This window comes from Balaenoptera acutorostrata, chromosome 2, assembly GCF_949987535.1.
Source record: "Balaenoptera acutorostrata chromosome 2, mBalAcu1.1, whole genome shotgun sequence".
In the NCBI taxonomy this organism is placed as follows: Eukaryota; Metazoa; Chordata; class Mammalia; order Artiodactyla; family Balaenopteridae; genus Balaenoptera; species Balaenoptera acutorostrata.
This window is the reverse complement of record NC_080065.1, coordinates 170247697-170263091: the sequence shown is the minus strand read 5'-3', so window position 1 is coordinate 170263091 and position 15395 is coordinate 170247697. Positions and strand designations below refer to the sequence as shown.

At 54.5% G+C, this 15395-nt stretch overlaps 1 protein-coding gene across 1 annotated transcript; it reads right to left on the bottom strand.

The window, feature by feature from the left end:
• Positions 1–7237: 7237 nt before the first annotated feature.
• On the bottom strand, positions 7238–15181 carry LOC130707220 (thimet oligopeptidase-like). Its single transcript, XM_057540443.1, is given in 13 exon segments — positions 7238–7393; positions 7607–7743; positions 8372–8500; positions 8606–8739; positions 9587–9853; positions 9933–9967; positions 9969–10258; positions 10261–10302; positions 10504–10804; positions 10951–11157; positions 13428–13553; positions 13912–14060; positions 15175–15181. Coding segments are annotated over 13 exon segments (1980 nt in total).
• Positions 15182–15395: the final 214 nt, after the last annotated feature.

Sequence of the window (15395 nt, the reverse complement as noted above, 5' to 3'; positions counted from 1 at the left end):
TCAGTGATATGGGTCTGTAATTTTCTTTCTTTGTAGTACTTTGTCTGGTTTTGGTATCAGGGTGATGGTGGCCTCATAGAATGAGTTTGGGTGTGTTCCTTCCTCTGCAATTTTTTGGAAGAGTTTGAGAAGGATGGGTGTTAGCTCTTCTCTAAATGTTTGATAGAATTCACCTGTGAAACCATTTGGTCCTGGACCCTTGTTTGTTGGAAGATTTTTAATCACAGTTTCAATTTCATTACTCGTGATTGGTCTGTTCATATTTTCTGTTTCTTCCTGGTTCAGTCTTGGAAGGGTATACCTTTCTAAGAATTTGTCCATTCTTCCAGGTTGTCCATTTTATTGGCATAGAGTTGCTAGTAGTAGTCTCTTAAGATGCTTTGTATTTCTGCGGTGTCTGTTGTAACTTCTCCTTTTTCATTTCTAATTTTATTGATTTGAGTCCTCTCCCTCTTTTTCTTGATGAGTCTGGCTAATGGCTTATCAATTTTGTTTATCTTCTCAAAGAACCAGCTTTTAGTTATATTGATATTTGCCATGGTTTTCTTTGTTTCTATTTCATTTAGTTCCACTCTGATCTTTATGATTTCTTTCCTTCTGCTAACTTTGGGTTTTGTTTGTTCTTCTTTCTCTAGTTCCTTTAGGTGTAAGGTTAGATTGTTTCCTTGAGATGTTTCTTGTTTCTTTAGGTAGGCTTGTATAGCTATAAACTTCCCTCTTATAAACGTCCCTCTTCCCTCTTAGAACTGCTTTTGCTGCATCCCATAGGTTTTGGATCGTCGTGTTTTCATTGTGATTTGTCTCTAGGTATTTTTTGATTTCCTCTTTGATTTCTTCAGTGATCTCTTGGTTACTTAGTAACGTATTGTTTAGCCTCCATGTGTTTGTGTTTTTTACGTTTTTTCCCCTGTAATTGATTTCTAATCTCATAGCGTTGTGGTCAGAAAAGATGCTTCATATGATTTCAATTTTCTTAAATTTACTGAGGCTTGATTTGTGACCCAAGATGTGATCTATCCTGGAGAATGTTCCGTGCGCACTTGAGAAGAAAGTGTAATCTGCTGTTTTTGGATGGAATGTCCTATAAATATCAATTAATCTATCTGGTCTATTGTGTCATTTAACGCTTCTGTTTCCTTATTTATTTTCATTTTGGATGATCTGTCCATTGGTGTAAGTGAGGTGTTCAAGTCCCCCACTAGTATTGTGTTACTGTCGATTTCCTCTTTTATAGCTGTTAGCAGTTGCCTTCTGTATTGAGGTGCTCCTATGTTGGGTGCATATATATTTAGAATTGTTATATCTTCTTCTTGGATTGATCCCTTGATCATTATGTAGTGTCCTTCCTTGTCTCTTGTAACATTCTTTATTTTAAAGTCTATTTTATCTGATATGAGTATAGCTACTCCAGCTTTCTTTTGATTTCCATTTGCATGGAATATCTTTTTCCATCCCCTCACTGTCAGTCTGTGTGTGTCTCTAGGTCTGAAGTGGGTCTCTTGTAGACAGCATATATATGGGTCTTGTCTTTGTATCCATTCAGCAAGCCTGTGTCTTTTGGTTGGAGCATTTAATCCATTCACGTTTAAGGTAATTATTGATATGTATGTTCCTATGACCATTTTCTTAATTGTTTTGGGTTTGTTTTTGTAGATCCTTTTCTTCTCTTGTGTTTCCCACTTAGAGAAGTTCCTTTAGCATTTGTTGTAGAGCTGGTTTGGTGGTGCTGAATTCTCTTAGCTTTTGCTTGTCTGTAAAGCTTTTGATTTCTCCATCAAATCTAAATGAGATCCTTGCTGGGTAGAGTAATCTTGGTTGTAGGTTCTTCCCTTTCATCACTTTAAGTATATCATGCCACTCCCTTCTGGCTTGCAGAGTTTCTGCTGAGAAATCAGCTGTTAACCTTATGGGAGTTCCCTTGTATGTTATTTGTTGTTTTTCCCTTGCTGCTTTCAATAATTTTTCTTTGTCTTTAATTTTTGCCACTTTGATTACTATGTGTCTTGGCGTGTTTCTCCTTGGGTTTATCCTGTATGGGACTCGCTGCGCTTCCTGGACTTGGGTGGCTATTTCCTTTCCCATGTTAGGGAAGTTTTCGATTATAATCTCTTCAAATATTTTCTCCGGTCCTTTCTCTGTCTCTTCTCCTTCTGGGACCCCTATAATGTGAATGTTGTTGCATTTAATGTTGTCCCAGAGGTCTCTTAGGCTGTCTTCATTTCTTTTCATTCTTTTTTCTTTAGTCTGTTCCACAGCAGTGAATTCCACCATTCTGTCTTCCAGGTCACTTCTCCGTTCTTCTGCCTCAGTTATTCTGCTATTGATTCCTTCTAGTGTATTTTTCATTTCAGTTATTGTATTGTTCATCTCTGTTTGTTTGTTCTTTAATTCTTCTAGGTCTTTGTTAAACATTTCTTGCATCTTCTCGATCTTTGCCTCCACTCTTTTTCCGAGGTCCTGGATCATCTTCACTATCATTTTTCTGAATTCTTTTTCTGGAAGGTTGCCTATCTCCACTTCATTTAGTTGTTTTCCTGGGGGTTTTTCTTGTTCCTTCATCTGGTATGTAGCCCTCTGCCTTTTCATCTTGTCTATCTTTCTGTGAATGTGGTTTTTGATCCACAGGCTGCAGGATTATAGTGTTTCTTGCTTCTGCTGTCTGCTCTCTGGTGGTTGAGGCTATCTAAGAGGCTTGATGGGAGGCTCTGGTGGTGGGTAGAGCTGACTGTTGCTGTGGTGGTCAGAGCTCAGTAAAATTTAATCCACTTGACTGTTGATGTGTGGGGCTGCGTTCCCTCCCTGTTGGTTGTTTTGCCTGAGGCAGCCCAACACTGGAGCCTACCTGGGCTCTTTGGTGGGGCTAATGACAGACTCTGGGAGGGCTCACGCCAAGGAGTACTTCCCAAAACTTTTGCTGCCAATGTCCTTGTCCCCACGGTGAAACAGAGCCACACCCCGCCTCTGCCGGAGACCTTCCAACACTAGCAGGTAGGTCTGGTTCAGTCTCCCCCAGGGTCACTGCTCCTTCCCCTGGGTCCCGATGCGCACACTATTTTGTGTGCGCCCTCCAAGAGTGGGGTCTCTGATTCCCCCAGTACTGTCGAAGTCCTGCAATCAATTCCCACTAGGCTTCAAAGTCTGATTCTGTATGTATTCCTCCTCCCGTTGCCGGACCCCCAGGTTGGGAAGCCTGACGTGGGGCTCAGAACCTTCACTCCAGTGGGCGGACTTCTGTGGTATGAGTGTTTGCCAGTCTGTGAGTCACCCACCCACAAGTTATGGGACTTGATTTTACTCTGATTGTGCCCCTCCTACCGTCTCATTGTGGCTTCTCCTTTGTCTTTCGATGAGAGGGTGTTAGAACACATCCCTGGACCCAGGGCAGTACGAAGTGTATTATGGTTAGACCCGAGGACTCAGCAGGCCCGTAACTTTGGTCTGTTCTCTCCTGTCTACCGTCCTACGTCTCCAGCTGTCAAGATTTGACAGTCGAACCAGCAGATGTGATGTGTTCAAAGCATTTGCTTCTGATGTCAGATAAGCTCCTTTCCCACATCTAATTTCTCTGTAAAAGCAGAATTGTTGTGTTATTATGTGTATTGTAATAATGCTGCTTAGACTTCTTAGGTTAGGAAACTGGTGACTTGCCAAAGACTTCCAATATAGAAAATGTCAGTCTCTATCACTGTCCCATGTGACTTGAGGGGCAAACCTAGATAATACCAGATGGTCACACGCTATCTATTTCATTCCTGCCACAGGATTAGCTGTGTAAGTCGGGAAGTCTGTAGGTTTACAGGTGGGTAGTAAATGCCCTGTTACCTGCTAAAGATGAGTATCCGTGGTTTGCTCCAAGGCAGGGTTTCTCAACCAAGGGATTGACTTTTGGGGCCAGGTAAACCTTTGCTGTGGTGTGTGAGTCCTGTGCATCGTGGAGTGTTTAGCAAGGTCCCGACCTCTACTCACTAAGTGCCCGTAACATTCCCTCTCTCTCCTCCCAGTTGTGACAACCAAAATCACCTTCAGACTTTCCCAGATGTCCCCTGGGGGGCACAATTGCACTCAGTGAGAAGCAGTGGACTCAAGGCTACCAATATCTTTGAGGTAGACTTGACGTCCTGTTGTAAGAGACATACTCATTCTCCTGTTTTTATTTTGGAAATTAGATGCCACTGTTCATGATCCTTATTCAGATGTCTGTAATTAAGTTGAGTCAGACTACCCACTCACAGGTGGGACACTGAGACAGAGGGAAAGAGCTTGTCCAAGTCACATGGCCACATCCCTTGCCTCCTAAGAAAACGTGTCACAAGTGAAAGCAAGCTGGCTCTTGTAATATTGACACGTCTTTGTTTTTTGAAACAAATGTGCCAGTTTTAGAGTTGTTCTTTGCCCTCTAACCTTTTGGAGGGCATACATAGCCTTCAAGCTTCTGAAGAAACGAACTGGGGCACTCTTTCCCAAGCAGGAAGCAGTTTCACTGGCAGTGTGTGAGAGGCCTTGGGGACTTGGAGGATGAACACTTGTCGCAACAGGGTTTATCCCGATATGCTAGAGTAAGGCTCAGTGCACCACACCGGTGTTATCAGGTGGTGTTGGTCAAATAAGCAGTATTACGGAGAGAATCTTACTTTAGTCAATTTAAAGTTTTGAGATCTCACTATGTTTTTTAAAACAGGTATTAAATACATGCATTTGGTAAAACAGTACAAAAGGCTGTTTGGTACATAGCAGCCAAAGAAAAACAATGTGGCTATTCCGTGCTGAGCTATGCTGTGAGCGTTATCAAATAGATACTGGATTCTGAGGCGTTTGTTCAGGGACAAAAAAGAATATAAAATATCTCATTACCACAACTAAGGAGCCGGCCTGTGGCAACTAAGACCCGGCACAATTAACTAACTAACTGACTATTTTTTAAAATCTCATTAATAGGTATTTAATATGATTTTTTAAAATTTATTTATTGATTTTATTTATTTATTTTTGGCTGCGTTGGGTCTTCCTTGCTGCGTGCGTGCTTTCTCCAGTTGCGGTGAGCGGGGGCTACTCTTGGTTGCGGTGCGTGGGCTTCTCATTGCGGTGGCTTCTCTTGTTGCGGAGCACGGGCTCTAGGCGCACGGGCTTCAGTAGTTGGGGCATGAGGACTCAGTAGTTGTGGCTTTTGGGCTCTAGAGCGCAGGCTCAGTAGTTGTGGCGCACGGGCTTCATTGCTCCGCGGTGTGTAGGAACTTCCCGGACCAGGGCTTGAACCCTTGTCCCCTGCATTGGCAGGCGGATTCTTAACCACTGCGCCACCAGGGAAACCCGAGCTCTAACCTTTTAAAAAATGTGTTCCTTCCACCTTCATGGAGCAGGCGTAGGGGACGGGGAGGAGTGAGAACCCGGTTGGCAGGGGTCCGGTCGCAACCCCGGAAGGGGACGGGGGAGGATCTAAGAGGTGGCACTGGGCCACAGTCGACCCCCAGTGACAGCTAACAGCTGCAGTGCTGCCCCTTCCTGCCCCAGGACCTGAGCTCAGGTCCCGGGGCGGCTGGAGAAACGCACTGGTTTTGGTGAGCTGCTCTTACTTACTGTGTGGAGCTGCTCCGGCTGCCCCGGCGACCACACCCCTGCAGGCCCTGTGCCCGTCCTCCCTGCCCCCTGCCCAGGGCTCGGGGAACAGCAGTCTCTGTGGGGCAGCCTGCCTCCAAGTCCTTCAGTGACCTCGGAGGAGTGGGAACGGGCTGGGCTGCCGGGGAGCCTGGGCATGCAGCACCTGAGCTCAGCCCTGGGGGCTCACGTGAGGGCAGGGGCTGGGGGGTGCGGGCGGTGAGCAGAGGGGCCTCCAGCCGGCGTCAGCCTGGGCCCTGGACCCAGGGAAAGGCCTCACCCTCTCAGTCCTGACCTGCCGCTCGGAAACCCTGTGGCCCACCAGCACGAGGCCTGTGGCGCCCGCCACGGACTGCCTGGCACACGGCTGGGGTGCCAACGCCACACCTGGATTTTGCGCGGGGACCATCCGGGGGCTCGGTGCACGGGGAGACGAGCAGCCCCCAGGCCTCGAAACGCCCCTTCCATGTCCATCGAGAAGTGCCGGATGGAAGGCCGGCTGTGCTCCTTTTCGAGCCCCAGGGAATTCACCCGGACAGCCCTCCCGGCCACGGGGTGCCTGCCCACCGGCTCTGGGCCTGCGACCAGCCCAGAACACAGAAGGCACAGAAGTGGGTGCAGGGAGCTGAGCCGGGTCGGCAGAAGGGCAGACACCACAGCCTGGTCCACAGCCGACTGGCCCAGGGTGGGTGAGAACGGGCGGGCAGGCTGAGGGAAGGACAGAGCGTGGCACGGCCTGCCCGCCTGGGCCACGGGGAGAAGGTCGGGGCGCCGCCCGCGCCCTCGCTCCGCTGCCTGGCGTCCTTTGTGGGGGCGAAGGGCCGGAGGCAGGGCTCCTGAGGAGCTCAAAGGCCAGGGAAGGACACACGGGACGGTCCAGAGCCACCCTAGCGCTCCAGTGGGGCAGCACCCTCTCTGAATTCCTACTGCCACCAAACCGCATCCCTAAGGCCTTTGGGAAGAATCGCTAGGACCCAGGAAGGCGGCCCCTTGCTGTGGTCCAGACTTCAGCAGCTGCCGATGAGCGGAGGGAGCCAGCCGGCCGGCCGTGAGCAGGAGGACAGGACTCGGGGAGAGGGACAGCCACAGCCGGGCTTCCCGCAGCTGTGCCCACCGCCAGAACCGGCTGCAGCCAATCACAGCCCCCGAGATGCCAAACAGTGATGGGCAAGAGGCCGGCAGGAAACTGACACCCCCTCACTGGACAGCCTGCCCAGCTGGGGTGCGGGGCACCATCGCTGTCTGAACTCACCTCACAGCTCAGCCGTCTCCCAGTGACCCAGACGCGTCACCACGGCCCCAGGGCTGATCCCCGACCAAGGTCAGAACTCCCCCCAGTGTGACGGCCCCCATCCCGCTCCTGTGGTGGAAGGGACCGCAGGCAGAGACCAGGAGTGGAGTCTTTTTATTAATGGCTGCGTTTTCAAAGAACCATTTTGTAAGCAGGAAAGCTCCCCAGGAAGGGATTGCATTAGTGCAACAAGGGGGAGCCTTGACGCCAGACTCTCCAGACATGTCCAGGTGGAGACGTTTGGCCGAGGCCGGCCACCAGAGACTCAGGGGCTGGGAGGACACGTGGCCCCTCCCCCGCCCCGGTGGGGCGCCAAGCCACCGGGCCCGCCTGGGTGGGCAAAACCCCGTGCCGTCAGCAGGCCGGCGGCTTGCAGCCCTCAACCTGCAGCCCTTTGCTCAGGAGGAAGGCATCCTGCGTGGGGTCGCAACCCAGGAAGAGCGTCACCATGCCCTTGGCATCCTCGGAGCCCCCTGGCCTCAGAATGCAGCTTCTGTAGTCCATGGCAACCTGCCGAGAGGGGGCGGGGCTGCAGGAGGGTGGAGCACCCCCTTCACTGAGGGTGTGGGTGTGGCCACCTCTGCTGTGACTCAACAAAGGGCAGGGGAGCAGGAGGTCCAGGGCAGGGCCCTCAGAGCCTGGCAGGTCCAGGCGGGCGGCATGAGCATCTAGGCCCAGGCCAAGGACCTCCGTGTTGGTCTGCGCGGCAGGCCGGCCTCTCACCTTGCCACTCAGGACGCCCTCCTGCTTGAAGCGTGTGTGGAACGTGTCCATGGAGTACACCTTGCTGCACAGGTAGCCATAGGACTGGGCGTCGTAGCTTCCTGCCAGGCGGCCGAAGGTTGCAGGCAGGTGGGTCCCTGGGACACACGCGGAGAGGCTCCTGCCCGGCCCCCTGGCCGCTCCGTGCCCCTTCCCCAGAGCGGGGGCCTCAAAGCAGCCCTGTCTGAGTCCCCTGCCACTAGAGGGAGTATTGGCCCAACACTTCTAGAAAACGGGGACCTTGCGGGCAACTCAGTGGAGGGACACAAATCAATCTTTGCCGACTTTCTGCTGAAGCTCACGAGGGTTCACCCCTGAGCCTCTTACAAGGACAGCTGCCCGAGGCTCCGAGGGATGAGTCAGGGCTCGCCCTCCAGCACGGGGAGAGCGCGGGTGAAAGCGCTCACGAGGGAGTGAACCGCGTGTCCGCACCGACACGCGCAGGCACACCTCGTCGACGCGTTCCGTCCGGGCTATGAAGCCCTCTCCTGCCTCTTCCAGGCTCTCCAGAAAGCACGTGCAGATACGCCCACCCCACCCTCGGACTCGGCGGGCCACAGCTGGAGGGACCAGCCCAGGAACCCAGGCAGGAAGAGGCCAGAGGTCACCGGGCCTCGGCCAGAGCCTGTCAGTCGGTCCCCTTTCACACACCACCAGAGGATCCTCTTGTCCTGGGCAGTAGCTGCCAACCGACCGCCAAGGTGGGCTCGGTGAGCGCTTGGCTACGTTGCGTGGCTGGGCCCCCGAAGATCTCCTGGCAGAGGTGGGCATTCTCCTGCACCGGGTCCGCGGGCGTCTGCGTGTGCAGGGCCTGGTCCACATCTGGCAGGACGATCTGGCACAGGTTGAAGAGGCCTGGGGGGCGGGCGGAAGGAGACGGGGGGCTGGCACTGTGTCCAGGCTGCGCTTTCCAGCCGGGCGGTCCGGGCGCTCCCTTCCCTTCCCTCGGCCCGGCCGCACCTGGGTTGGCCTGCCGGGACTTGATGAGCTTGTCCCGCAGCCCCTGGGGGACGGCGTTGCCCGTGCCCCACCAAGACTGGCAGCAGCGCCAAGGCCTCACAGGGCGTGGCGCTCCCGGCCCCAGAGCCTTCCCTCTGGTTCTCATCACCGGCTGTCACCAGACTGGCAGGCAACGTGCCTTTCTTTTCGTTTGTCTGTTTTCCGTCCCTCAGCCACGCAAAGGTGTGAAGCCCTGACATTCGCTGCCACGTGGATGCACCCTGAGAACACGATGCTCAGCGAGAGAAGTCAGACACAGAAGGACACACAGGGTGTGACCCCACTGAGGGGAAACGTCCAGAACAGGTAGATCCACAGAGTCAGAGTGGGTTCCTGGTTGTCAGGGGCAGGGGAGGGGAGGGAATGGTAACTAAGGGCGTGAGGGACATTTCTGGGGTGAGGGAAATGTTCCAAAACAGGGCAGTAGTGACGGCTGCACAGCTCAGTAAGGTGTCCCCACGCGCTCCGGTGCAGCCTGTGAGAGCATCGCTCTCAGGACGAAGGGCTGACCGCAGGGAGACTGAACGAGCACGGGGTCCTGGGCCCAGACTCTCAGCTGGGGACCACCCCCGTGGGGAAGTCACTGGGACTTGCTGAGCCTCCACCGAGACTGGCAGCAGCACCAGGGCTTCAAAGGGCGCGGCGCTCCCGGCCCCAGAGCCTCCCCTCTGGGTCTCATCACCGCCTGTCACCAGACTCGCAGGCAACGTGCCTTTCTTGTCGTTTGTCTTTTTTGAAGGCAACTCTTGAATACATGTATTTAACATTCAGGGAACCAGTCCTGACTCCTTGACCTGGGGCTTCCAGCCTCCAGAATCTCGAGGACATCCACTTCCGTTGTTTACGCGCCCAGTGCGTGGGGTTTGATGATGGAAGCTGACACCGAGGGCGTCGCCACATGCGGGGTGACATCAGCGGAAGAATCCCGTGGCCAGGGCCTGCCGGAGGACCACGGGAGAGCCTGGGCCCTCCCCGCCCCCTGCCTGCAGCACCGCGCCCGCACCCTCCTGGGAGCGGAACTGGTGCATCGCTTGCCAGAACTCATGGAAGTAGGTCTCTAGCTCATCATGCTGCAACAGGGAGGGCGGGTTGGGCATAGGCTTGGTGAAGTTGGCCACCATGGCCGCGATGGCAATCTGGCGCCTCCCATCCTGCTGCAGGCAGCCCGGCTGCAGGCCAAAGCAGGCCATGTGCCCGGACCTCCCTTCCCTGGGGAGGGACGCGGGTGATGCCCCGCTTCCACAGAGGAGCCCCGGCCCATGGCCGACTGGTTCCCCCACGCATGCACCGAGGGTAGAGGTCCAGGTAGAACTTGCCGATGGATGACCTTGCCCGAGGCCGCGTCCTGGACCGTGTAGAGCCTCACATCTTCGTGACACATGTTGGCGCCCTTCTCCAGGTCGAAGGTCAGCCCCAGCAGCTCCTGGGAGATGCCCAGCCTCCCGCGCGTGACCACCTGCATGGGGAAGGACTCATTGAGCAGGTACTGGTCCTCGTGGTAGCGCGTGTCCTCCCCCTGGTTCATGTAGTAGCGCAGGTCCTAGACGTTGATGGGCCCGTCAAAGTGCAGGCCCCGCCTCTGGCACTCGGCCTTCTTTAGCTCCAGGATCACGGCCGCTCCTGCTCCCCGAGGGGCTTCAGCTTCTGGGCCAGCTCATCTGCGGGCGGAGGGGAGAGGCTTGGCTATGTCCCTGTGGCAGCCCCCCCAGCCGCCCCCCACCCCACGCCCCTCGAGGCAGAATGAAGGGTTGGAGAAGGCGACCCCCAAGGGCTGACACAGTGGGGTCTCAGGCAGCGCCACGTCCAGTGAAGGTCCGCCTGACCCCCGTCCCCACTGGGACTCGGGGAGGCGGGCTTACCTAGGAAAGTGTTCACCAGCTGGCTGGTCTTGGCCATGTTCATCTCCAGCACGGAGTCGGCACGCGTGCTGAACCCCAGCAGGCGGAACTTCTGAGCCTGCAGCCTCACCAGCTCCCCGAGGATCGCGCAGTTCTCCTGGAACCCAGAGACGGCCAGCGCTGGGGACCGTGGGCCACGCCCTCCCCACGGGCCCTGGGTCAGGTCTCTGCGGGCGGCCAGGGCTCTCAGGCCACTGGCGGGCACAGCCAATCCCCCTCCCTCCTCCTCCTGGCCCGGATTTCTAGACACTTTGGTGTTGTCCTAACACGTGGTCTTTATGAACACAGGTCCTTTTGGAACCAGAAACGGCGTGACCCGTGATGAGCTCTAAGGCCAAGGGCAGGAAGAAATGCGGCCACGCTCTCCAGGAGCCACCCAGGGGCCTCCCCGGGCTCAACAATACAAACTCGGCTGCCGTGCAGACAGCAGCTCATGCCCACGGCGCCCGAACACCCAGCCCCTGGACGGCGAGAGGCCTGTTGCTGCAGGTGGCCCGGGGCTCGCTGGTGAGGCCCGGCCCCAGGCGTACGCCTCCTTCTCTGGGGCCACCTCTCCGGCTCTGCGGTGGGGTTCTCCTGGGAGCCCCCAGTCACCACAGGACCAACGTGGCCTGTCTGCAGCCCAAGAAGGTGGGGACACAAGACTGTCCCCCGTGCCCCCCGCATCACCCGCGAGGCCGAGCAAGCACCAGTGGTGTCTGCGGGGAAGATGAAGGGCTCGTGCACAGCCCCCATCTACTGAAGATGCTGAAAGGGAGAAGCCCAGACTGCAGCCACACGCGGTATGGACCAAACGCAAGTGTCCTTGCAGGAACCGATGTCTGAATGTCAAGGCTGTAGCCGGCCCACAGTGAGAAGGCCCAGGCCCCACGCAAGGCACAGAGAGGGGATGGGGGGAACATCTGCGAATCTGAGCTCATCGGGCATCACCCCAGAGGGAGAGGGAGCGGGAGAGGGAGAGAGCCAGAAGGAGATACGGAGGGAGAGGGAGAGAGAGGGAGGTACAGATGTCTCTCCCTTCCCTGGGGGTTGTCTAGTGCAGCCAAGCCTGAAAACCACTGCATTTTGGGAGATGGGTCCTCGTGGAAAAGTTAAATAGTAGCTCATGGCATTATCGACACATATTTAAAAAGCCCCAAATGTTGGGGAGTCAGGGAAGGGAGCTGGCGGCTGCCTCGTAAAGGAGGAGAGATTGGGCGTCAGAGGAGTTGTCTGTGCAGCCCGCCGCCACCGCCCAGGGACCCGCAGACTTCATCTTCCAGCTGTGGTCCTGGGCTGGGCTGGAAGGCAGCGGGGAGGTCAGGCCGTCCAAGCATCAACGTTGACTTCAGGGCTGATCTAAAAGGCACCTGGTGTTTGTTGAAGCAGAAAAAAGAGAAAGCAGTGGGGAGAGCATGGGAGGCGGAGGGAGCCCCCATCAGCCCTTCTCCCTGTCTCCCTGTCTGTCTCCCTGTCTCCCTCCCTCCCTCCCTCTACCTCCCTGCCTCTCCCTCCATCTCTCCCTCTGCCTCTCTCCCTCCCTCTCTCCCTGTCCCTCTTGCCCTGTCCCTCTCTCCCTCCCTCCATCCCTGTCTCTCTTTCCCTGTCCCTCTCTCCCTCTCCCTCTCTCCCTGTCCCTCTCTGCCTCCCTCTCTCCCTCCCTCCACCCCTGTCTCTCTTTCCCTGTCCCTCTCTCCCTGTCCCTCTCTCCCTCCCTCTCTCCCTCCCTCCACCCCTGTCCCTCTCTGCCTCCCTCCACCCCGTCCCTCTCTGCCTCCCTCTCTCCCTCCCTCCATCCCTGTCTCTCTTTCCCTGTCCCCCTCTCCCTCTCCCTCTGTCTCTCCCTCTCTGGGAGGGAGAGAGGGAGAGGGAGAGGGAGGGAGAGTGAGAAGGAGGGAAAGTGATGGAGGGAGGGAGAGGGAGAGAGGATGAGGGAGAGAGGGAGAGAAGGAGGAGAGAGGGAGAGGGAGGGAGGAAGAGACCTCTCTCTCTCTCCCTCTCTTCCCCCTACCTCTCCCTCTCCCTCTCTCCCTCTCCCTTGTCTCTGCCTCTCCCTCCATCTCATCTCTCCCTCTCTGGGAGGGAGTGAGGGAGATGGAGAGACGGAGGGAGAGGGAAAGTTAGAGGGAGAGGGAGGGGGGAGGGAGCGGGAGAGAGGGAGGGAGAGAGAGATAGAGGGAGGAAGGGAGAGATGTCTTTCCCTCCCTCCCTCTATCCCTCTCTCCCTCTCCCCCCTTTCTCTCCCTCTCCCCCTCCCTCTCCTGCTCTCTCTCCCTCTCCCTCCACCTCCTTCCCTCTCCAGAGGGGGAAGGAGGTGGAGGGAGAGGGAGAGAGAGGGAGAGGGAGGGAGGGAGAGGGAAAGAGGTAGAGGCACAGCGGAACAAGGAAACAAGGACAGGGAAACAGGCACAGGGAGAGAGGGAGGGAGGGAGGGAGAGGGAGAGAGGAAAGGGAAGAGGGAGAGGAAACAGAGAGGAAACAGGGAGAGGAAACGGGGAGAGGAAACAGGGAGAGGAAAGAGGCAGAGGGAGAGAGGGAGAGGGAAGAGGGAGAGGCAGAGGGAGGAGGGAGAGGGAGAGCGAGAGGGAAGAGGGAGAGAGGGAGAGGAAAGAGAGATAGGGAGAGGGAGGGAGAGGGAGGGGGGAGAGGGAGAGTCAGATGGAGAGAGAGAGGGAGAGGGAAAGAGGTAGAGGGAGAGCAGAACAGGGAAAGAGGGACAGGGAGAGAGGGAGGCAGAGAGGGAGGAGAGGAAGCAGGGAGAAAAGAGAGAAAGAACACACCATCTACATTTCTGTCAAATGACACCGGGGATCCTTACACAACCAGGAGAAAATAGCACAGGGAGGCTCTTTCTCAGCTGGAACGGGAACTGCAGACGGGGCCAAACACCACCAGGCTGGCCACACATGTCCAGCCGCCACTCCAGCCCCGTCAGCCATGAGTCCGATCACCAGGGCTCTGAGTGTCTGCTCCAGGGAGCTGGGGTTCACCTTCTCACCCGGGAGGCCGGGCCAAGACAGCAGGGCCCCGGGCTGGACACATAGGGGGCAAAGCATCCCCACAGGACAACTTACGCGAGCAGATTCAGCTGCCAATTCTAGAGGCCCGGGACCACCCTGTGGCCCGTGAAACCCAGGAGCCACGAGGGCCTTGCATCGTGATTCCTGTCCCTTGGACTGTCAAGTTTATGTAGGGAATCTTGGAAACAGTGGTAACAAGGCTGAATCGGAACGAGCTTTAGGCTATTATGGACACTCTTATGGAAGTGTGTGGGTTGCTAAAAACCCTCCCGGCTTCGCTCTTGTTGAACGTGAAGATCCCCGAGATGCAGCCGATGCTGTCCGAGAACTGGATGGGAGAAGACTATGTGGCTGCCGAGTAAGAGTGGACCTGTCGAATGGGGAAAAGAGAAGTCGAAATCGTGACCGCCTCCTTCTTGGGGTCGTCGCCCTCGAGATGATTATCGGAGGAGGAGTCCTCCACCTCCCACACATCTCCGAGATGGAGAGCCTTCTCCGTCAGCCAGAGCAGGTCCCTTTCTAGATATAGGAGAAGAGAGAGATCACTGTCCCAGGAGAGAAATCACAAGCCGTCCCGATCTTTCTCTATGTCTCCTAGCCGATCTAGGCCAAATGAAAGGAAATAGAAGACCACTTTGCAAGAGGAGTGGTGTACAGGCAATAACTTCATTTGGCAAGAGTATGTACAGAAAATTCAAGTTTTGTTTGAGACTTGCGACGCTTGGTGCACTTTTTAAATGTTTTAGCTGTTCACATTTGTTTGTCTCTTGACCCAGTGACACATAAAGGTGTCAATCTCTCTGGTTTGAAATGGGTCATATGAGGCATGTAATGTGAAGAATTGTTACCTTACAATGTTCCCTTAGGCAAAATTGAATTTGCTTTGAATTTTTGGTCTTGCCTAGACTGATAATAAAACTCTAACTCCTGCCCACCTAAAGTGTGATGTTTACTATTATGGAAACAACACTGGCAAACATTGAAAAGGCTTTCTGTAGCTGGGATATGGTATGCAGCTGTAGTTAAGCAAGCAGTCTTTAAAAGGTGCTGTGAACACAAGCCAGCAGGTAAAAATGAAAGCCGCACCCTTACCCTAGATTAGAGGTTTAGAAATTCCACTAGTCTTCACACTGGACAAGAGGTTGTCCAGGGAGTTTAGAATCTAAGAAGTTTCAAGGAAGTTGGTTTACCTTTGAGTTAGGTCATAAGTCCCCTCTGTGATTGCTGTACATGAATACATAGCTCTTTGTAATATTTTTTGGAAATTTGAGATTATCAGGATACCAATGTCCTGCCAGATTAAGAGTATATTGTAGAGCTGAACTTTGAGTTACTGTGCAATTTTTTTTTCATGCTGTCATTTGTAATATGTTTTGTGAGAATCCTTGGGATTAAAGTTTGGGTTGCAAAAGAAAAAAAGAAAAGAATCCGCCTGCCAATGCAGGGGACACAGGTTCAAGCCCTGGTCCGGGAAGATCCCAGGTGCCGCGGATCAACTAAACCCATGGGCCACAACTACTGAGCCTGCGCTCTAGATCCTGGGAGCCAGAACTACTGAGCCCCCGTGCCACAACTACAGCAGCCCGCACGCAACGAAGACCCAATGCAGCCACACACAAAAAAAAGACGATACTGGCCATGTGATCAAGGGTAAAATCGTTTGTCATAAGTCCCGTTGATGGTGTGTATCCTTGATGTGACCTGAGGAGAATGGCATTTTTATCTCTGTCTGGATCTTCCACCCCAAACCCCATAACTCCAGACCAACCATAAGAAAACATCAGAAAACGAACAGACAAACAAATTGAGGGACAAAATACCTGACCAGTCCTCCTCAAAACTTTCAAGGTATCA